General features: G+C 37.7%; 2 protein-coding genes across 3 annotated transcripts; both read left to right on the forward strand.

Annotated features, from left to right (window-relative positions):
- Nucleotides 1-1,905: 1,905 nt before the first annotated feature.
- Nucleotides 1,906-6,411, forward strand: LOC126791738 (receptor protein kinase TMK1). Its single transcript, XM_050518211.1, has 2 exons — nt 1,906-4,612; nt 5,737-6,411. The coding sequence occupies exons 1-2, from the start codon at nt 2,278-2,280 to the stop codon at nt 6,264-6,266; spliced, it is 2,865 nt and encodes a 954-aa protein (XP_050374168.1). The 5' UTR covers nt 1,906-2,277; the 3' UTR covers nt 6,267-6,411.
- A 10,491-nt stretch (nt 6,412-16,902) lies between these two features.
- Nucleotides 16,903-20,318, forward strand: LOC126791784 (DEAD-box ATP-dependent RNA helicase 13). 2 transcript variants are annotated; one of them, XM_050518267.1, is made up of 6 exons: nt 16,903-17,189; nt 17,347-17,727; nt 17,834-17,997; nt 18,079-18,273; nt 18,708-18,884; nt 19,596-20,318. In XM_050518267.1, exons 1-6 carry the CDS (start codon nt 16,997-16,999, stop codon nt 20,034-20,036), a joined length of 1,551 nt encoding a protein of 516 aa, XP_050374224.1. In that variant the 5' UTR covers nt 16,903-16,996; the 3' UTR covers nt 20,037-20,318. The 2 variants fall into 2 exon arrangements, with proteins under 2 accessions (XP_050374224.1, XP_050374233.1); XM_050518276.1 differs by having other exon boundaries at nt 19,539-19,687.
- The last annotated feature ends 2,463 nt before the right edge of the window (nt 20,319-22,781 follow it).

The raw sequence follows: 22,781 nt of genomic DNA on the forward strand, positions 1-22,781 counted from the left end.
CTTTCAATAAAAGAGTAATTCTAAATTATATACAATAAAAAATAGTGGCCACAAAAAACAGACCATGTGCACAAGTTCTGGTTTGTTCGTTTCCACAATTGTGGCCCTCAACATGTGCAGTTCAATTTCTTCACTCTCTCCATTATATATTTTTAAGCAAACCCAATATTTCTTCTTCCTTTCGGCAAAAGCTTTAGTTCTAGGGGACATGCAACTATGCTTCAGCAGAAACCAAAAGCTAAACACAAAATATTGAAAATAATACGGACATAAAGATGATGCTTCAAAATACTAAAAACCTAAAACCATCTCCCACCATAAGGTAAAATTCTCAATATAGCTTACCATCAACTCCCACCATAAGCCATCTCCCACTTCCCGAAATATTTTTTTCCTTATGTGAACAGTTGAAGGCCATAGATAGCATACTATTTGGTAAGGTAAATGAGATTTTTATTTTATTATTTTATTATTTTCTTTTTAATTTATCCTCCTTACATTTTTAATATTCATATTATATCCCTTTTAGTTATAGTTACATTTTAATTTTCTCCATAAACATCGTGTTTATATTTTTTTTTACAAATAACGACTATACCATCACGAACCTCACAATGAGATTTTTCATATGAGCCTAATATTGAATATGATCAGGGCTAAATTATTTTAATGCATAATAATTACTATGATTTATTACGATAATTAACGGTCTGTTTAAAATCTTGAAGATGACCTCCAAACTCGGAAAAAGTATCATGCACATTGATACATAAAAGTAAAATAATTAAATAATGCATAAATATTAAGATAAGTCACTAATCACCGAATTCAGTATTCTAGAAGATCATCGTCACCTCTTACATAAATAATAGCCGTTGTAAACCCAAAACTCTATGTATACCTTACCATTTATACCTTATGGTGGGAACTCATAAACTAAAGGTATAAAATATACTAAGGAATATGTCAAAATGGTAAGCTATATATCTCTTATACCTTACCAATTTTGTTTTATGGTGGGAGATGCTCTAAGACCATCTCCCGCCATAAGCTAAAATCATCAATATACCTTACCACCACCTCCCACCATAAGGTATTCCCCATTTCCCCAAAATTTTTTTTACCTTACGTGAACAGTGGAATGCTATCTATGACATTCCATTCCGTAAGGTAAATGAGTTATATTTTTTATTATTTTTTCATTTTCTCCCTAATCTATCCTCATACTTTTTCTAATATTCCAATTATATCCATTTTAATTTTAGTTACATATTAATTTTCTCCATAAATATCATGCTTATTTTTATTTTTTACAAATAACTATTGTACCATTACAAACCTCACAGTGAGCTCTTTCATATGAGCCCAATATTGAATATGATCGAGTTAAATTATTTTAATGTATAATAATTACTTATGTTTATAAACAATAATTAACGGTCTCTTCAAAACCTTCTCGGTGATGATCTCCGAGCTAGGAAAAAGTACCATACACACTGATGCATAAAAGTAAAATAACTAAATAATGCATAAATATTAAAAGAAATCACTAATTACCGAATTTAGTACTCCTGAAGATCATCATCACCTCTTAATGTGATGAATATGTGTTTATATAGAATTTTCAAAAATGTCCGTTAACTAGCCGTTATAGATGTTGACAAAAAAAATAGTAGCCGTTTTTTCAATCAAGATTCAAATAATAACTGTTGTCATCCAAAAACCTTATGTATACCTTACTATTTATACCTTATGGTGGGAGCTTAAAAACAAAAGGCAAAAAAGATGCTAAGGAATTTACTAAAATGGTAAGCCATATATCACTTATACCTTACTAATTTTAACGTATGATGGGAGATGTTCTAATAGAGTTGGTGTAAATATGACAACTTGGAGAGTGATGGACCAAGAATCAAAAACCAGTCCTGACTCATTTCCAGCCTTTTTAGCACTGTCAAACACAGATCTGTGGCCCTCTCTTCCACACCACCCCCATGTGCTGCAGCCTATCTCACTTCCCAATATCTCCTCCCTATTCCCCAATTAAGCAAAGCGACTCTTCTTCTTCTCTCCTCTCTCTCTCTCTCTCTTCTGTGAGAGTTGGAGTTAGTACCCTTTTCTCTCCTCTGCTCCATTTTCCCCTAAAGCTTCCACCTTTCTTCAATGTGGTCACTGATTGCATGCACTATGCCACCAACTTCCCTCTAAACTAAGCTGTGAGCTTTCTAGTTTGTAGAAAAACACAAACCCAATACAACATTTGTGTGTTCTTCAATCATGGAGAAGTTCTTTAAACCCCAACAACATGTTGTTGGTTTCTACAAGGTCTTCTTGGTTCTTCTTCTTTCCGGGTTTTCTTCCCTGTTCCTCTCTGCCACCTCTCAACCAAGCTCAACCAACGACGCCGCAGTAATGCTAGCCCTCAAGAAGAGCCTCAACCCTCCTGGTTCATTCGGATGGTCCGACCCGGACTCGTGCAAGTGGAGCTACGTAGGCTGCGCAGATGGAAGGGTGACCCGGATCCAGATTGGTCACCAGGACATTCAAGGTACGCTCCCTCCAAGCCTCAACAACCTGACTCAGCTAGAGAGGTTAGAGCTTCAGTGGAACAAGATTTCGGGTCCTCTTCCGAGCCTAAGTGGGTTAACTTCGTTGCGTGTCTTGTTACTTAGTAACAACTTGTTCACTTCAATTCCTAGTGATTTCTTCACTGGCATGACTTCACTTCAGTCTGTTGAGATTGACAACAACCCATTTACTGCTTGGGAGATCCCCCAAACCCTCCAGAACGCATCTTCACTTCAAAACTTCTCTGCCAACTCTGCCAACATTACCGGGAAAGTACCGGACTTTTTCAACGCCGATGCGTTTCCGAGCCTGGTTAACTTGCACTTGGCTTTCAACAGCCTCGAGGGCCAGTTGCCGGAGAGCTTTTCGGGTTCGGAGATGCAGTCGCTTTGGCTTAATGGGCAGCAGAGTGTAGGTAAGCTTGTTGGCAGCATTCATGTTTTGAGCAACATGACTACGCTGACTGAGGTTTGGTTGCATTCCAATGCGTTTTCGGGTCCATTGCCCGATTTTTCGGGGTTGACGGATTTGAGGAGCTTGAGTTTGAGAGATAATTTGTTCACCGGACCGGTTCCAGTGTCGTTGTTGAACCTCAAGTCATTAAAGTCTGTGAATTTGACAAACAACTTGCTCCAAGGACCAATGCCAGAGTTTCCCAAGGGGGTTTCAGTGGATATGACTAAGGATTCAAATGATTTCTGCCTGCCAACTCCTGGTCAATGCGATCCTCGAGTGGATACTCTGCTTTTGATTGTTAGTTCAATGTCTTATCCTCAAAAGTTTGCAGAGAATTGGAAGGGGAATGATCCCTGTGCAGATTGGATTGGAGTCACTTGTATAAATGGCAACATTACAGTCATCAATTTTCAGAAAATGGGTCTCACTGGAACCGTTTCTCCGGCTTTTGCCTCGATCAAGTCGCTCCAAAGACTGGTTCTTGCTGATAACAATTTGACAGGAACTATTCCGGAGGAGCTAGCCACTCTGCCTGCACTTAATCAATTAGATGTGTCAAACAATCTGCTTTATGGCAAGGTCCCAGCTTTTACCAAGGCTAATGTGATTGTAAAAACTAATGGCAACCCTGATATAGGGAAGGAAAAGAGTACCAATGGGCCGTCTGAGAATTCAACTAACTCTTCTACGAGTACTTCTGGAAATGGTAACAATGGACCTCATGGGAAGAAATCTTTAGTAGGAGTTATTGTGTTCTCTGTTATCAGTGCTGTTTTTGTGTTGTTCTTAATTGCATTGTTAGTTATCTGTCTGTATAGAACAAAACAAAAGCGATTAAGCAGAGTTCAGAGCCCGAATGCAATGGTAATCCATCCTCGCCATTCGGGGTCTGATAATGAGAGCATGAAAATAACCGTTGCAGGCTCTAGTGTCAGCGTCGGTACAATTAGTGAAGCTCAGACGCTTCCTAGTAGTGAGCCAAGTGACATCCAAATGGTTGAAGCAGGAAACATGGTGATATCTATACAAGTGCTACGGAATGTGACCAACAATTTCAGTGAAGAAAATATATTGGGAAGAGGAGGTTTTGGCACGGTGTATAAAGGAGAGCTGCATGATGGAACAAAGATTGCTGTGAAGAGAATGGAGGCTGGGGTAATAGCCGGAAAGGGGCTTGCAGAATTTAAGTCTGAGATTGCAGTTTTGACCAAGGTTCGGCACAGGCATCTAGTTGCTCTTCTGGGGTATTGTTTGGATGGCAATGAAAGGCTTCTTGTTTATGAATATATGCCTCAAGGGACACTCAGTAGGTACATCTTTAACTGGCCTGAAGAAGGACTGAAGCCACTTGAATGGACTAAAAGGTTGAGCATTGCGTTAGATGTAGCAAGGGGAGTTGAGTATCTTCATAGTTTAGCCCATCAGAGTTTTATTCATAGAGACCTAAAGCCTTCTAACATTCTTCTTGGAGATGATATGAAGGCTAAGGTTGCAGATTTTGGTCTTGTGCGGCTTGCACCAGAGGGTAAAGGTTCAATCGAAACCAGAATTGCAGGGACTTTTGGATACTTGGCACCAGAATATGCAGGTAATTCTTATTCTTTTTTTTTATCTATCACTTCGATTGTTAGAAGTTTCAAATAACTGTATATACTTAAAAGTAAGTTATAGTAAGGTAAAAAAAAACGGAAATACAAAAGCCATTGGACTGCTAAACCAGCTATTTGAAGTAACTAAAGCTGAGACATCATTTCTAGGTTGTTCAGTGGCGGTGCTTTCATAGTAGACAAAAACTGCAATGAAATTTCAGTTCTTTGACTCCATTTTCTGAATATCTCACCAAAAGAAATACCAGATCAATCTTTTGTATTGTTCGGCTGTTTCTTAATTTTCAATTCTTTTATGGTTTGAAAGTGATCTCAATTTCTCTCATCCCCTTTCATGCCACTAGCTTGCTCTGAATGAGGATAGTTCTTTATCTAGGCCACAGAAGCATATTGTCGACAAAGAAAAATACAGAACTGAATTTTCAACTTGTTTGGCTTGGATATATTTTTGTGAACTAATTCATAATTTAGAAACTCGTGAAATCTGCCTGTTAATTTTCTGAAATGTTACAACTCTGGAGCTGTCAATTGCAATCTGTTGTGGTTCGGTTGGTTGGTAATGGCATTCTTAAGAAAGCAAATTGGAAACTTTAAGTTATCACTTTCGTTATCTAATCTGTGTGTTAGGTACAGAGATAAGAATCCCATGAATGATGATTGGCATAAACTAAAGTTCACCAAATTGCTTGTTTCAATAATGCCTTAAAGTGCTAAATTCAGTTCTCTGCCAGCGATGATTGTGACCTTTTGGGTCATCATTGAGAATCCCATGAATGATGATTGCTTCTTTACTTTTTAATATGATACAATGGTACAATATTTTTCATATGTTGGACTTGTTCTCATTGAGAGTGGCCCATATATCAGTTGCTGCCAGCTCTTTTCAGCCTTTTGCAACTTTGAATTAAGATTCTCTAAACCCACTTAAGGAAATTGAGGACTTAGCTATTTATGCTTTGTTTTCTATGGGGTCCTGCTGTTTCTGTTCCTTCTGCCCATATATAACCCTGCAACAGAATATGCCTGCTTACATGTTCTTTCAGATAGTATATATAGTCCATTTGATCTTGTTAAATGATATTGATATTCACATCTTGCTTTACAGTTACTGGTCGTGTGACAACTAAAGTAGATGTATTCAGCTTCGGGGTGATCTTGATGGAGCTGATCACAGGGAGAAAAGCACTTGACGAGAGCCAGCCTGAGGAGAGCATGCACCTTGTCACATGGTTTCGGAGGATTTTTATTAAAAAGGACTCTTTCCGCAAGGCCATTGATCCAACTATTGATCTTGATGAAGGAACACTTGCCAGTGTAAGCACTGTTGCAGAGCTAGCAGGACACTGCTCCGCACGGGAACCCTATCAAAGGCCTGACATGAGCCACGCTGTTAATGTTCTGTCTTCTCTGGTGGAGCTTTGGAAACCTAGTGATCAAGGTTCTGAAGACATATATGGTATCGATCTTGAAATGTCATTGCCACAAGCACTTAAGAAATGGCAAGCGTATGAAGGTAGGAGCAATATGGAATCCTCTTCATCATCGCTTCTTCCAAGCTTGGATAATACCCAGACTAGCATCCCCACACGCCCATATGGCTTTGCCGAGTCTTTCACATCTGCGGATGGGAGGTAGATAAGAATTAGCTGTAAATGATTGTAATGCTGATTTGCTTTGTTCATTCTGGTTGCTTTTACTGTTTCCATGTACAATTTGTTGAAACTATGTGTTTTACACTTTTAGCCTTAACAGTCTCTTGCTGTTTTCGGATGCTTGCCAACTTGACTGGTGTTTTATGCATTTCCTGGATGCAAAGTTCTTTGTAGCTTACAAGCTGAGTAGCAAGGAAACATTTGGAAGTCACCTTAACTGGAATTCTTTTGACATTTCCTTGCAAATGTCTTCAATCTATTGGTGACGCTAAAGAATATTTGCAAAGGCTTTTGAGTTGCAAATACCTACAATGCACGGTCCCTTTGAGGAACTACCCACATGAGAAAACACGACACAACTTGTGTCTCTTTTGCTAAATATAAGAACTACCAGCTCTTAAATCGTTCACATTTAGCAACTTGGGGAAGACAATGATGACTTATTCAGTTTATGACCCTTTATGAATCACAAAAACATTTTGTAGATATGTATCTCACTATTTTGACAGCATAAGTTTGAAAGAAGTTTGAAAAATTGTCTAGATTGATTAAATTTCAAAAGTTTAAGGGCACACATGATTGAAATAAAAAAATAATGGCACAACTGAACACACATAAAATTTAAGATAATAAATTGAAATTAATTCTTAAAAAAAACTTGTATTACAAATCATGTTGTACGCGATAACAAATCAAGATATGAATATATAGTCATTACTTTGCTTGTATAAACAAATTACTTAACATGTTAAGGAAAATCCTACAATGTGTTAATATATGACATGCATTAATTTTATACTAAAGTTAAAATTGACTAAATTTTCGCATCAAGTCCTTAAAATAGTAATATGAGTTTGAGAACTTAATTACAACTTTTTTTAAGGGGAACATAATAAGTCAACTGATGAAAATCATACAACTATAAAGGGTCAAGCAATGATAACATGTCATCTCGATGCAAGTTACGCTAATACAATCAAAAGGAAAAATAAATGTGCCCGAAAGCACTTGTTCGAAACAACTACGAATTAAAAAACAACCTCAAAAGTTAAAGCTTAAGTAAAAAAAAAAAAATTGACACTACAAGAGTACAAGTCTAGAAACTAGCAATAAATTCATCTCTCTTTCGATACTGTGGTAATAAAGGCTGTTATTTTGACAAGCTTGGACGCCTAAGACCCTCGATTGGTGTACGTTTTCCCTTACAAACAACTTCATCCAGATAACAGCATAGGCCATCAAGGTGCTACCCCTCAAGCCCCAGAAATAGACCCAAAACAGAAACATTCAAATGTGGTGGTCTAATTGTAGAAACAAACTTGAGAAATGCAGCCTATATTTGAATCTGGTAATATGAATCTAATTAAGCTGCCAAAGTTTAAGATTACTCAATACATCTCCAGCGCAAATTCATTGAAGTTAACTCCAGGTGACCAGTCAACTTCGTATGAATATGCCATCACCATCACCACGATAGGAGAAAGCAGAAACGCAATCAGTGCAAGAATCGAGTATTGTGCCACTGTCATGTTAAACACTCAGGCTACCAGATAAGTCTAAATGTTTCTGAACGTGGTTAATTAAGCAATAACAAGCATGCATCTATGTTATATATATAGAGGTCTGCATGTCCTTTCTAGGTCGAAAGCATTAGTGAAGCTTTGGTCTGGTCGTTGTGAAGTTAATATTTATCGATCTGTACGTTGATACCTTCAGGCTGTGTTCTTGTTATAATGATCGGATCAAAGTGGTTTACATATATACATGTCATAGAAAGTACCCTGGTTTTCTTCGCGTCCGGCCGAGTCTGGTCAAAAACTGTTGTTGTTTAATGCCGTTAATACAGATTTTTTTCTGTCTGTTTCCTCAGTTGTTTATAGTTTATGTAAGTTTCACTAGAGTTTCGGCTGACAAAATGGTTTCTATTGAGTAATCTCCGACCTGTAGTAAACAAATTGATACCTTACTTCTTTTTTTTTTTTGAGAAGTACCTTAACAACCAAAACAAAATTCCTTTAAACCTCCAAATATTGATACCAAATATTGACGTGGTTATAGACTCAAATTTGAAATTTTGTCCAGTTAATTGTGATGGATTTTGAGATTTTAGGGGCACACGTGATTAAAATAAAAGAAAATAGGCACAATTGATAACATACCAACATTTTAGGGAAGTAAACTAAAATTAATATTTTATATATATTTAATTTCAAGTATTTTAATTTTTATTCATATGTTAATCTATGTTTTTCTTTTCTTTTTAATAATGCAATAACACTGATCATAACTCACTGGTTTTGCTTTTCAAATTTTCACTACAATAACAATAATCACAATTTGATTATAGCAACCGACGGTGATGCATTTGATCAATGCCAAATGACACCAAACTAGCTTCTATGAAGGTGGCGATGATGCATTGGCCTTGGTTGAACCCGGAATCTATTATTTCATGTGTGAATATAACTGCAAATCAAATGGCATGAAGATGTCATTATATGTGAACAATATGTAACAATTTGTGCCTTTATGGGGAGGCATAGTAACAGGTTGCTTCTGAGTTTTGATTATAATACATTTCTCGACAAAATGTATATTATGTGATCTATAGCATGTATAAAAGGAGAATTATCCTCTCTCTCTCTCTCTCTCTCTCTCTCTCTCTCTCTCACCAAATATGTGCTCGATCCCGCAGTCCCATTAGTTTCAATGGATTCGAGAGCTCGAGCTCCTTTTGTGGATCGGAGACCCAAACCCAGGTCGGCTTTGCCACTAAGTCGTCACCCACAACTTCATCTTCCAGATTTACCTCGATTGTCGTAAGCCCAACACTACAAGCCAGACCCTTGCCGATGACCTACCACCTTTATTGTTCAATTCGATCTTCGACGAAAATCAGAAGGAGGGCAGAGTCTAGGGTGAAGGAGGAGAGAGTTCAATATAATCAGAGCTTTGATTTCAACTTTTGTTTACTTCGTTTGAATTAGATGCATATAATTTTTGATCTCCGAGCTCGATATCGATCTGGATTTTAAATTTGTATCAAACTCTTGCAATTTTCATATTCAAAAAGGACCTAGAAGAATCCGAAACTAGGTCGATGAGGGTGATGGAGAAGAAGGAGAAGAGTAGTGGATTTGGATTAGACTTTACTTTCGAAGGATATGGAAATGGGTGTTATTACCTATTACACTACCCATTACATTACATGTTACAAAACAACATTAGTGTGACTTGTAGTGTAGCTGACTAGTTTTCTAGTTACAAAAATAGTGTGACTACTAGCTAACGTGACTACAGTGTGGCTACTACTGTGACAATGTAAGATACAATATTTGGATCATATTAGTTGATTTGAGAAGTATAAGTCACAAGATAGCTAACACAAGTTCGTTATTTTCGATCATTCTTTTCTTCTTCTTGTTTTTTTTTTACACTTTCTCCTTATCACAAAAACAGTCACAAGTGTGGTCACACTATCGGTCACAATGACAGTCATAATAGCAGTCACAATGTCGATATTGTAACTAGCATTGTGACCTAAAGTTTGGCATGCAGTGTGACCTACAATGCGACAACACTGTAGCTACCAGTGTGACTCCTAGTGTGACAATATCGCTGGGTGCCAGGAGAAAAGTCTAAATCTGCGAAATTATGTTAAAATTTGAAGGATGTTCGTATGAATGTACTAAGAATGAAGAGCATAACCAAATTTATGGAGTCTTGAGCTCCAGGTTCCGCGGGAATAGTTTAAAACTCCACTATGGACGGGCAGTCCCTTGCGAGGGTTGTTTGCGCCTTGTATAATGGTTCGTTCAGAATGAGTATGGTATCAAATGAAAGAGGGGAGATATATCTTTCCAATAGTACCAACCACACCCAAATCTGTCGCCAAACAACAAAATTGCAATTGAAATTTGAAAAAGAAGAAGAGAAGAAGAAAATAAGGGGAAAAGAAGGGTAAAATAGTCATAAAAAGTAAATAATGTGACTGTTTTATAATTTTAAATAAAAAATTAATTGACTTTTTTATAATTATTATTAAAATAAAGTGATCATTTAATAATTGAAAAATAAGTGATAGTTTTTTTTGTTACAGAAGAATGTAAGATGCATATAGGGAGAAGTATCAATCTTTATTCATTGATACGTATGTTTTTATATAGGCATTACATCAAGTATCCCATAAAATCAGGGATTACATATACTTCCTTATCTAGACTAACCTATACTAATTAGGACAAGATACACCGGAAGGTTACGGAGAGTAATTCTTCTACAACACTCCCATTTTTATCGTGATCTTAATGTGTCATGGTGCATAAACCGTTGCCTCGCTAAAACCTTGCCAAGTAAAATAAAAACCTCTTGGGTAAAATAAAAAACTTGGGGAAAGGGAAAAAGAGCACAACACACCAACTACAATTGAAGATAACATGTGAAATAGACTCCCCCTGAAGTCTACAAAATAACTCTCCCTGATGAGTAACTCAATCTCAGAGTTTAGATAAATAGCGTATACAAATGTTCTTCACATTATTCAAAGTAGTAGCAATAGGTCAATGATTTGAATATCAAATATCGCCAAACATTCTTAAATCAAAAATGTACACTTATCCGTATCTGGATCAAAAGAAAGAGAATTGCATAATAACTCAAAACAAGAGTTTGCAAAGAAAATCAGATTCACATGTGGTATGACCTACCTGCACTTAAACAGTTATAACTTCTTCGATACAATAAATATAAATGAATTGTTAAAACTTCTGGAAAGTAGACACATGTGGCTCTCCAGTGATATATGGCTCACAACCTAGTTCATTCAAAGCTGATCACAAAGTTCAGTCGAAGTTGACTCAGCTACAGGTTCTAGATAGATCCGTCCTATTTTACTAAAACAGCTATAACTCACTCAAAATAATAGATCAAATGGTTGGTGTCTCTGTAAAGTAGACACAGATCTTTCCAATGGTATAAAATTCACCATTTTACAACGAGTGAGCTGCTATGTAGGTTCCGTGGAAATTGACCTACGAATTTGGACATATTCTGACATATCAAGCACTAACATTATGTAGGTGCACTTAGCCATCATCTTGGCTTTACGAGTTTAAACCGAATGAGATGTCGAGTCAAGTATAATACAACAAGTACATGCATACACATATCGTACTTCAATATGGAGGGTTTCATCTCTTAAGACTTATCGTCGCTCATAACGGCGAAACACATATGCTCATGACTTCGACTAATTCATAGGATACGTGTAAGCATTAGTTTAACGTCCTTTTTACCTTTAGCTATCCGATGAATAACATCATCAATAATGGTCATCAATTTCGAGACCTAGTAATCCCAAGATCTTTTCATTCTTAAGTTTGTATCAGTGATATCTTTGAGTTCATCAAGAGTCCATCACATTTCACCTTAATATCCCTACTTTAATCAAGTTAACGCGCTCCGTGATCTAAAGGCACTTGAATTAGGTTAAAACCAATTCATTCAGGATCTTTATTTACATTTCTTAACTTAGTCTCGATAGAGATAATTTGTGACCACAAGCTGCAAGTTCAGTTGTTTTAGAAACCATCTAACTAACAAGGTAGTAGAGTGCAATGACATCCATTACGAGAGAAAACCTTCTCATATTTGATTCCAGAGCGTTTTGTCAAAGAGTTTGCGTCATAAGGTGAGTCTAAACTTCTCTCTTTCTCACTACGCCTAACAAAGGTATAACCGATAGGATTTACATGTGTGGTATTGGTATTACCTGACCAATGACCTATCTTTTTGTTAAAACTGGATTCTACGACTTTCCAAGCAGCAGACAGAGGCGACCAGTCACTTACAATCTTATGAAACACTCCACCTAATCCGGCCGAATAGCACTTTCAACATTGTTGGAATTTTGTTTCAACAAAGTTTGTATGATTCGACATCAAAATCATTCAACATTGTCATTCTACGAGATCTCTCATTTAGATTGATATTGACATTGAGGCGTTCCCAATGATAACCATCATCCAAGAAAACAGACGAGTGAGTATCATAAATAAAGTTGTGTCATAACTCGCATGTAGCAAGTATTATCGAACATAGTGGTCTCTCCACACTTTCGTGAGAGACAAGGTGTAGTGACACCATCTACCACATCACCAACAAAGAGTGACTGCATATCCATTTATCGGACATCAATCATTATAGGCATAGTTGATACTTGAGCTTATTCCGCTCAATGCAACATGTATATCCAATCTCGTCACTTCAATTTATGGGATATTAGAAACATGATGAAGCACAGTGGGATAAACCACAATAAAATCAAGTCGTTTAACTTGAAAAAACTTGTTCTTTTCTCCCCTTAACAATGGGGAGACTAGCTCATCAAAAGTGACTAAACGAGATCCACTGTTAAGGTCTTTATATACGCGAATTGAGGTGGAAGTTCATGTCTTATGCAAAGACAAAATTCAACATCAAATAACTCATCAGTATGTGCTTGTGGATGCGTAATTTGGCACATAAATTATGTGGACGATCGTTAACATAATCCGTTAACAACCATGCATATCGTTAGACTTGAAACACTAACATGCGAACCGTTACAACCGTAAAGTCAATGATAATGGTATAAATCGATACCGTAAAACAAACATGCTACAAGACGTAGCTTATGGTTCCAATTATTGGTTTATCGTTGGAAACATGTTTTCGTCAACAACCAATACCGAACCTTTGTCCTACACTTCTTTGAATGGTTCACTAACTTTCCGAACCCCAAATGTTATCAAATTTTAGGAGCAAGTAAACATGGGTGTTAGGAATCCAATGCCCCTCACTACTGGAACTGGTTGGAAAAACATTGAACCAGCCGGAATACTCGCCGGTGGTCAGTGACCACGTGTGTCGAGCGGTATCCATGTTCCAGGTGTCCAAATGCCGCCAAATTTTATAAGTAGGTAGCCTTCGATGTTAGGAATTAGTGGCCGCAAGTAGAACCCCAATAGCTCACCTAAAAGTAGGCGAACCGGTCGTTACAATGACTAGTCTGCAATCTAGAAATCCTGAAATTTTAGGTTTTTCCAACTTTTTGTCATTGTTTAGGTGCTCCATAGCATCTAAGTCTTAGGGTTTGAGTTTAATCATGATATATATATATATATATATATATATATATCACCACAATATATTTTAGTCTCAAACTGATTCATGATAAGTCAATTTAGGCTTCAATCTTATGTCTCATTGTCTTTAGCTTAAGAGGGTGTTACTCTTAAATTTTGCTAAGGAGGCTTGGAGATTAAGCATAGTCAATAAAGGATCGTAGGGGGGCTTATGCACTTGCTAATGAAAAGATTACATCTCCATTATGTTTGAGGAATTATATTGATTTGTATAACATCTTTACTCATAAAAATAGCCTATATGAGTCATCAATTCATTAAACTGAATCATAGTAACATGAAATAATACAATTCACACTATATCGACTCATGAGATGTGCTCCTCATTAGAAGCGATCGATACATAAGAAATTCAATTTTCACAATGAGTTTCGAGGTGATAAATGTTGGCACTAATATTGCCTTCAAGTAGCCTATCGTCTCACCAAATTTAATTATGGTACGTTGTTAAATCATCAACGTAGACAATTTCTATGGCAAAACCAATTCTTAAGTTCAATTTTTCTCTTGATGCATAAAAACATGCGACTTGAATCATAACGCCATAAGACATTTAAACTTGAGCATTAAATAACTTTTTGATTCTTTTGTGATGATCTTGTCATCGTTGTCACAATGGATTAAAAACTAAATCCATTAATAGCTTTAAGTTCTTTTAGTGATGATCTTGTCATCGTTGTCACAATGCACTCAATATCTCTTGAACATATTCATAAACAAGAATATAAAGACAAGTAGTCTTAGATCAAGACATATAAACATCACAATATAAAGCTCAGCAAGTGCAATTATGTAGTCCTGAATGGCCGCCTAACGTTATTTTAAGGGTTTTGGACCCTCAAACATCATTTTTACGAGTGATTTTGACATGCTAATTTCATGCATATACACCATAAATCCAAATACAAGGGTTGGTGTTGCCTAGACATACCCAAAAAGGGTTGCTGGAGTCAAGAAAATAGAGCCAAAAAAGCTAGGAGTTTGTGAGGAGGCCGTGTGGGGGGCCGTGCAGGAACCTGTTGGGGTCTAGGGGCCGAACTCTACTTTTTAATGCCATTAGGGGTGAAACTGGGTATCAGACAAAACATCTTAATGAAACTGCCAAGGCCATGCACGCAAATCCATAATAACTTTGCCACTCCTCCTAATCTTTACGAGCGTTAGTTCAATTTGAGTTTTGTGAAAACATCACCAAATTTTAAATTGTGGAATATAAAGTGCATTACATGGCGTGTAACACTACAAGTCATCACCAAAACAAGGTGGAAACATGTCATAACAAGACATAAATCAAGGCTTAAAGATCATGTCAGTTTTACTAATGCCACAATTAAAACCGTGGTCTTATGTAAGTAGTGTCATGTAGTATGTAATGTATTACATTGCATTAACATATTGTTTTTTGAACCATATTTACATCAAAATATTCTCGTATGTTCGTTTACTTGAACTACATGAGAATTTGAGACTAATGCCAACAAATTACAAATGCATTGAGATTGTGACCATGAACCAATTCAAATTGTATCGACTAAGTAACATTAGTCACAAAAACCTAGTAATATACAGATTTGTAGTCATTCAGACTATTAACCGAAGCCTTATGCTTCATTATTTTCTTTTCATAACCGCAATATATAATTGCTTTTGTAATCAGTAATAGTGAGAAGATATTCTCATGTTCTTCAATTTAATGAGTGTCTTGTTTGTTTCAAGAACTTCTTATATCTCGCTCTTGTATATTTTTACCATAATGTTTATGTCTTTCAATGGAACGATGTTGCACCAAAAAAAAAATTAATCTGGACTAGGTGCATAAACACATCTAACATGAATAGGCCTAATTTCAGGTGCATGTTGCGGTCAATAAGAGCGAAGATTCATTAGTATCAATATCTGATACAACTTCCAAGTACTGAATTGTCGATGAAGTCCCAAAATATGGTAACTCAATTCAATAAACAGTGAAAAAATCCGTCACAATGGTATAAGTGATAATTTTCGTCACAAACCGATGATATAAGCGACAATTTATGTCGCAAACCAATGTTGTCCCATTTGTTTTTCAAACTTGTAGCTACACATAACGGCTATGGATGGTAACAGCGGCACTCCCAACCACTCCCAAAACTCGGTACCAGGGGAATTATATCTTTTATACCTCTTGAGAAGCGAAAAAATCGGGTTGAAAAGGAAATAGAGGTTGAAAGTCCCCGATAAAAAACAAAATTCCGAGGAATTTAAATTGCATGAAAGCAACATATAAGTGGCTCTTGCTTGATTCCATGATCATGCTTGAATCCATGAATATACGTTGCGAAGTAACTCTCGTCATTCGTCATTCAATTTTGTATTGTCGCGCGCGATTAGTTCCATCAAAATGAAAACATATGGTTAGTATCATAAACCATATAGATAAAAACAGTAAAAGAAATATACAACTACTATAGTAAATGAATGATTTCACCCATAAGGTAAAAATACTTTTAACCTGGAGGCAAAATCACCATGCCCCTTTTACCAATTCACGGATTTACCAGGAGAGGTAAAAACTTCTTCCTGTCGTGGTTAGGTCAGAGAAGATCGACCGGGTTAGACCCTAAAAAATCTGGGTCGAGCTCAAGTTGCAGCGTCGTGAGGCTCGATGAAGGTCGTCGGTTCCTGGGAAGCAAGGAGTTGTTGAGTTGGGTCGATCTATCCAGGCGCGGGTCGCCATCGTCAAGTGGCGGAGGGCTGCGTTAACGAGGTCCTCTTGCGACGAGCTTCTGGGCATCGACATTGGGTTGTGGAGACGTTGGAGCTTCAGGCTGCAAGGTGGAGGCCTCGAGTCTAGGAGGCGTCGCGTCGTTGTGCAGCCAGGTCTAGGTCGGCAATGAGAAAATCCCGATCTGGGCAGATCATAGAAGAGGGTGGGGTGCCCAGATCAAAATTCTGGGTGCCCACTGGTCAAACTGATTTCTATTTGTTTTCTTTTCTGCAATTGTTTTTCAACAGAAGGATTTCTAATGATTTTTCATCTTCTTTTGCCGAATTTTTTTTCATGGCAGAATGAATTTTTTTCTTCAGAAATTAGGGTTCTTGGCTATTAAGCACATGACTAGAATTATGTACTGATAATGTATTACAGAAGAATGTAATACACATCAAAATATAAAGAATCATCAATATGTATTCATCGATAAAGAAGTCTTTATATAGACATTACATCAAGTATGCCGTAGAATCAAAGATTACACATACTTCCTTATCTAAACTAACTTATACTAATTAAGACAAGATTCACCAGAAGATTACAGAGAGTAATTCTCATACAACACTATTTTATAATTTGCCTTTTTAATTAAGTGGGAAAATTTAAGTGCGTTTTTTAGGAATAAAACTGCTGAGTTAAAGAAAATAGAAAAACAAATAAAAATTTGTAAGCGGGGAGGAACGGCGCGCCTCCCTCTCCCTCACTGAGACATCAAAATCGCTTCTCTGTGTTTTGCTTCATCCTCAGTTTCTGCTCCCTTGCCCGCCGTAAGCCGCAATGACGCCGCCTCCGCTGCCGCTGCCGCCTCTTTCGCGTGGAGCAATGGGGAAAGCGAAGAAGAAACAAATTCAGCAGCAACACGCAGAGCTGGAACGTTTGGATTCTCTGCCGTGGAACCCCTCATCAGTCCCTCTCCCTAATGACAATGACGACGACGATCCTTTCTCTCGTGTCAACGCCCTCGAAGGAGGTTCCCCCTAACTCTTATCCCTATCTGATTCTTATAGCAGATTCCGCTTTTTTCATTTTTACTACCAATACTTGACTACATGCTTATTCTTTAGAAATGCTTTAGTTCTTAGGGTTTTAATTAGGGTTTGAATTTGGTGTGTTTCGATTGGATGTAGGTTTTCTTATGCTTGAGGAGATTGATGAGGCTGCTTATGGCTTAGATATTCCTGCTCTAAAAGTAGAAAATAGAGATAGGAAAGATAGGTCTAAGCCAACTAAAAGGTCGAAGAAGCGAAAGCGTGACCAAGTTGATGCAAGTGATGCCTTGGTTGAGGAGGTTATAGGTGGGGAAGATAGATTGGACAAGGATGAGAAAGCCACAGCTAAGAAGACCAATAAGAAGAAGATGAAGAAGAAGAAGGCCAAGGTGGAGGGACCTCAAAAAATTGAGGATTCTGATGATACTGAAGTTGAGGACAAAGACAATGATGGGGGTGTGGATTCAAAGAAGAAGGTGACGGCCAAGGAGGCCCAGAAAACTGAGGAATCCACTGCTGGTTAGTCTTTTAATTTATCTAAATTCTTAGTTTTGTCTGCACGGAGAATTCTATGAATCATATTCTTTGGGTTTGTCCAAGAGTTAATGTCACATTGTTATTATAGAGGAAAAGGATGAAGTAGAAGAGCAAGTTGATGAGAATGAATACTGTGCTTGGAATGAGTTGAGACTTCATCCCCTGATTATAAGATCGATATATAGACTTGGCTTCAAAGAACCAACGGCCATTCAGAAAGCTTGTATTCCTGCTGCTGCTCATCAAGGGAAGGTTGGTCAAGGTTGTTGTATTAAGTATTGGACAGGTGACAAATATTCTGTTTGAATGTCAATTAATTTGTTTATACGACAGGATGTTGTTGGTGCTGCGGAAACAGGATCTGGGAAGACGTTAGCTTTTGGTCTGCCGATTTTGCAACGCCTTTTGGATGAAAGAGAAAAGGTTGTGAAAGTGTTTGAGGAAAAGGGAGAAGAAGCAGAAAAAGTCACTGCAAAAGGCTTTTTACGAGCCCTTGTTATAACCCCTACAAGAGAACTTTCACTTCAGGTAATATAATTGGCATTGTGGGTTTCTGTTCATGCACTTCTAAGTTGCATATGTTTGTGCATGTGTACACATATTATATCAGCTTGAACATAATGTAATCAATACTCCCCTAAAAAAATGTAATCAATACTGTGCATAGCTAGGACAGTATTATCAGGTTGTAAGGAGGTTCTAAACTATCCTAGAAATATCTCATCTAAAATTGCAATAGTATAGTTAAATCAACAGTTTACGTAAAATTGCAATAGTATAAACTGTTGATTCATGATAACTTGCAACAAAGAATCAACAGTTTTCTGATTTCTTGCCATGTATCTCAACATAAATGGCAGAGCTTCTGATTAAAAATATGTGAACATGTGGATTGTAGACTTCTTTTCTAACACTCGTCTGATTCCAAATCGTGTTTGGATTTCTTCATCTTCCCTTTTCAGGTCTCTGATCATCTCAAGGCAGTTGCCAAGGATACTGATATTAGAGTGGTTCCAATAGTTGGAGGTATGTCAACGGATAAGCAGGAGAGACTTCTTAGATCAAGACCTGAGATTGTTGTTGGAACTCCAGGGAGATTGTGGGAACTTATGTCTGGAGGAGAAAAGCATCTAGTGGAGGTTAGTGTTCGGTACTAGTAGATGGAGATTGGATAACCCGAGACTAGTATGATCAGTATAGTTGGCTTTTCGTTTTCTCTCCATTTCTGTATGCATCATTAGGTTTGCTTTGATCTTTATTCTTCAATAAGAAGCTGTTTTTTTTTTCAAATTAAAAAAACGTAGGTTTTGTGCATTGCAGTTTATATTCATCTTCCCCGTTGTTGGATAATGATGCCATTGGAGTAGCTGCTCTTTTTTATACCAGATTAGAAGTAGAATTTTATTATGAGTTGGACATAGTAGTTGCTGGTTAGCTACCTGTGTTCACATGTGCATGCTGATTGTATTCTGCATATGATAAGGTCTAGACCAGTGTTGTAAATGTGCTTATAAATTTGTGACTACCAAAGATTTGATGAAAAGCTACTTAGAGAACCAATTATCTGAAGGATATCAACTGATCAGAGCCTGCACAACTTGAACTGTCATTTGTTTCACTTTGCTATCGTTTTGCTATGCTAAAAATGTATGCTATATATGTATGAATGTAGTTGTCTTCATAGGCAGAGGGTGTCCCTGTTATGCGCGTGTAAGTAGGCCAAAAATATAAGAAATATGGTGATTTTGGTCTCAAGTGTGAGAGTTTAAGCTTCTTCTTTTTTTTGCATGCAGAAAATAATATGCTGGGTGTAATGCTTGACCTTGGGATCCTACTCTTTGCTTTTGCAGTTGCATTCATTGTCTTCCTTTGTGCTGGATGAGGCAGATCGAATGATAGAAAATGGCCATTTTCATGAATTGCAGTCTATTATTGACATGCTTCCTTTAAGAAATAGTCCTCCCGTACATTCCGGAAATGAACAAGATTCTGGTACCATACCCAATGTCCAGAGGAAGAAGAGACAAACATTTGTTTTATCTGCAACAATAGCACTTTCTGCTGATTTCCGTAAAAAGCTGAAGCGGAGTTCTTTCAAACCAAAGCAATCAACGTCTGATGGGGTAAATTCTATAGAAGCTCTCTCTGAGAGAGCTGGGATGAGAGACAATGCTGCCATCATTGATCTGACAAATACATCCATTATGGCGAATAAGCTTGAAGAGTCATTTATTGAGTATGTGTTTCTCTATTCATCTATTATCTGGAATCTAAAACAAAATTTTATGTGAATTCTGTTCACTTATTTGTCATCTCATGAGGTTTAAATTTCCTAGTTCGGTTGCAAGTATCAACTCTTTGTGGGTGGGAGACATAAATACGTTAATAGCTATTTAATGAGAAACTAAAGTGATAGTGTCTACTTAGAATTAGAACACGCCTAATAACCTGACATATGTTGAGATAAGCTGTTTGAATTTATGCAGGAATAACCTGTCATACATGTAGATGCAGTATGGATGCAAGATACCTATGCTACTGCACATCTTAGACCTTTGAGTTATCTGGATGTCTGATACTTTTATCAGGCTTTTGTCGTTATAAGCGCCTTTAGATCTTAATAGTTATTTGCGATATAAGCAAAGGAAAGTAAACAGAAACACCCCAAAGTTATAGTGGTTCAGCTGAAGCCTACCTCCACTGTGATCTCTCTTAAGAGATTTACTAGTACTGAAGAATTTAGGTACAAGTACTTATTGCAGACCTTAACCTCTCCATGTCTAGCTCCTATCTCTCTATCACCCTTAGCTCTCTCTTTAGGATTTCTGTCTCTCTATCTAAAAACCTCCCTGCAGCCCTATTTATATCAATAGGGGCTGCTTGATACAATATGGACTAGGATTACTAAACCTAACACAAATCCTAATAGAATATTGGAAGATATACTCTCCTAAAACATATAGAAAAGCTGTGCTAACTTATTTCCTTTCTAAACCTGGATTTGATTACTGAATCCTAACTCCAACATGCATCAACGAGCCAAAAACACAACAATCTCCACCTTGGTGAGTTGATACCAAATGATTGTTGCAACCTTCAGGATGTCTTGTATCTCTTGAAGTAACCCTGAACAAACCTCCAAGATCATTCACCTTGGCAATACTCCTCTTGCCTCATCGCACCTCAAGTGAGGAGGTGCTCCACCACAACTCAGCATGTTGTGACACTAAGCAAGTTCAAGCAGTGCTTGAACTTCTCCACAGAAACTGGCTTTGTTAGATAATCTGCTGCATTGTCATTTGTGTGAACTTTCTCCACAATAATATATCCAGCTTCTATCCAATCTCTGATCCGGTGATAGCGAACATCAATGTGCTTTGTCCTTGCATGAAACACTTGATTCTTCGCCAAATGTATGGCACTTTGGCTGTCACACTTCACTACCACACCTTCCTGGTGAATACCAAACTGTCCTGCCAGTCCATTCAACCAAATAGCTTCCTTAGAAGCTTCTGTCAACGCCATATACTCTGCCTCAGTAGTAGATAGAGCTGTAACCTCTTGAAGATTTGCTTTCCAGCTCACAGGCCCTCCACCACAAGTGAAAACATAACCTGTTGTAGACCTTCTTCTATCTAAGTCTCCTGCAAAATCAGAGTCAACAAAACCAGCCACACAAGCTTCTTCTTGTTTTCTTTCAAACTTGATTCCAAACTGCCTAGTTCTCTTTAAGTACCTCAGAATCCACTTCATTGCTTCCCAATGACGCTTTCCCGGATTTGACATATACTTAGAGACAACACTCAATGCTTGAGCTAAATCTGGTCTTGTGCATATCATTGCATACATGAGACACCCTACTGCATTAGCATATGGAACATTCTTCATCGCATCAATCTCCTTTTGATTTGATGGCTTATGCTCTGCACTCAGCCGAAATTGTGCAGCTAATGGGGTAGAAACAACCTTAGCTTCATCCATGTTGAACCGTTCAAGTACCTTCATAATGTACTTCTCTTGTGACAGCCATATTTCACTTGTGTTTCTATCCCTTCTTATTTCAATTCCAAGGATCTTTTGTGCAGCTCCTAGATCCTTCATGTCGAATTCAGCCCCCAATTTTTCCTTAAGTTTCTGAATTTTCAACATATCTTTGCATGCAATCAGCATGTCATCTACATACAGAAGTAGTAGAATTACCTCCTCATCTTTGAATACATGGTAGTAAACGCAGCAGTCATATCGACACCTTGTGTAGCCTATCTTCAACATGTATGTGTCGAAACGCTTGTAGCACTGCTTTGGCGATTGCTTGAGTCCATATAGAGACTTCTTTAGTCGACAAACCAGATTCTCTTTCCCTGTTTCGACAAAACCCTCCGGCTGCGACATGTAAATGTCTTCTTCGAGGTCCCCATGAAGAAACGCAGTTTTAACATCCATCTGCTCAATCTCCATATCATACTGAGCTGCTATAGACAACAACAACCGTATTGAAGTATGTTTGACCACGCGAGAGAAAATCTCGTCATAGTCCACTCCCTCTTTCTGCGAATACCCTTTTGCCACCAGACGTGCTTTGTACTTTATGGCATCATCATTATGTATTCCTTCTTTCTTCTTAAACACACACTTACAGCCAACAAGTTTTCTTTCTTTGGGTTTAGGAACCAGCTCCCACACTGAATTATTATGCAGAGATTCCATCTCTTCTGCCATAGCACCAATCCAACCTTCCCTTTCTATAGCTTCTTGATAAGTAGTTGGATCACCTTGACTTATGGTCAGAGCATGACTCACATCTTCTTCGGTTTCAAATCCGTACCGTTGTACCTTCTTTAAATTCCTCTTTGGTTTGTCAAGTGCTATGACTCGCCTCACTGGCTCAGGTTCTTGTGGGATGGGAGGATTTTGACCCCTACGTGGGGACTGCTCCTCCTGAGCCCTAACTGGTGACTGTTGTTGCTGCTCTGGTTCCTCAATGGCTACTTGATCATTCCCTACTTGCTCCACCTGAGCTTGAGAATCTTCAACTG

This window comes from Argentina anserina, chromosome 1 (genome assembly GCF_933775445.1).
Source record: "Argentina anserina chromosome 1, drPotAnse1.1, whole genome shotgun sequence".
NCBI classification, from domain to species: domain Eukaryota; kingdom Viridiplantae; phylum Streptophyta; class Magnoliopsida; order Rosales; family Rosaceae; genus Argentina; species Argentina anserina.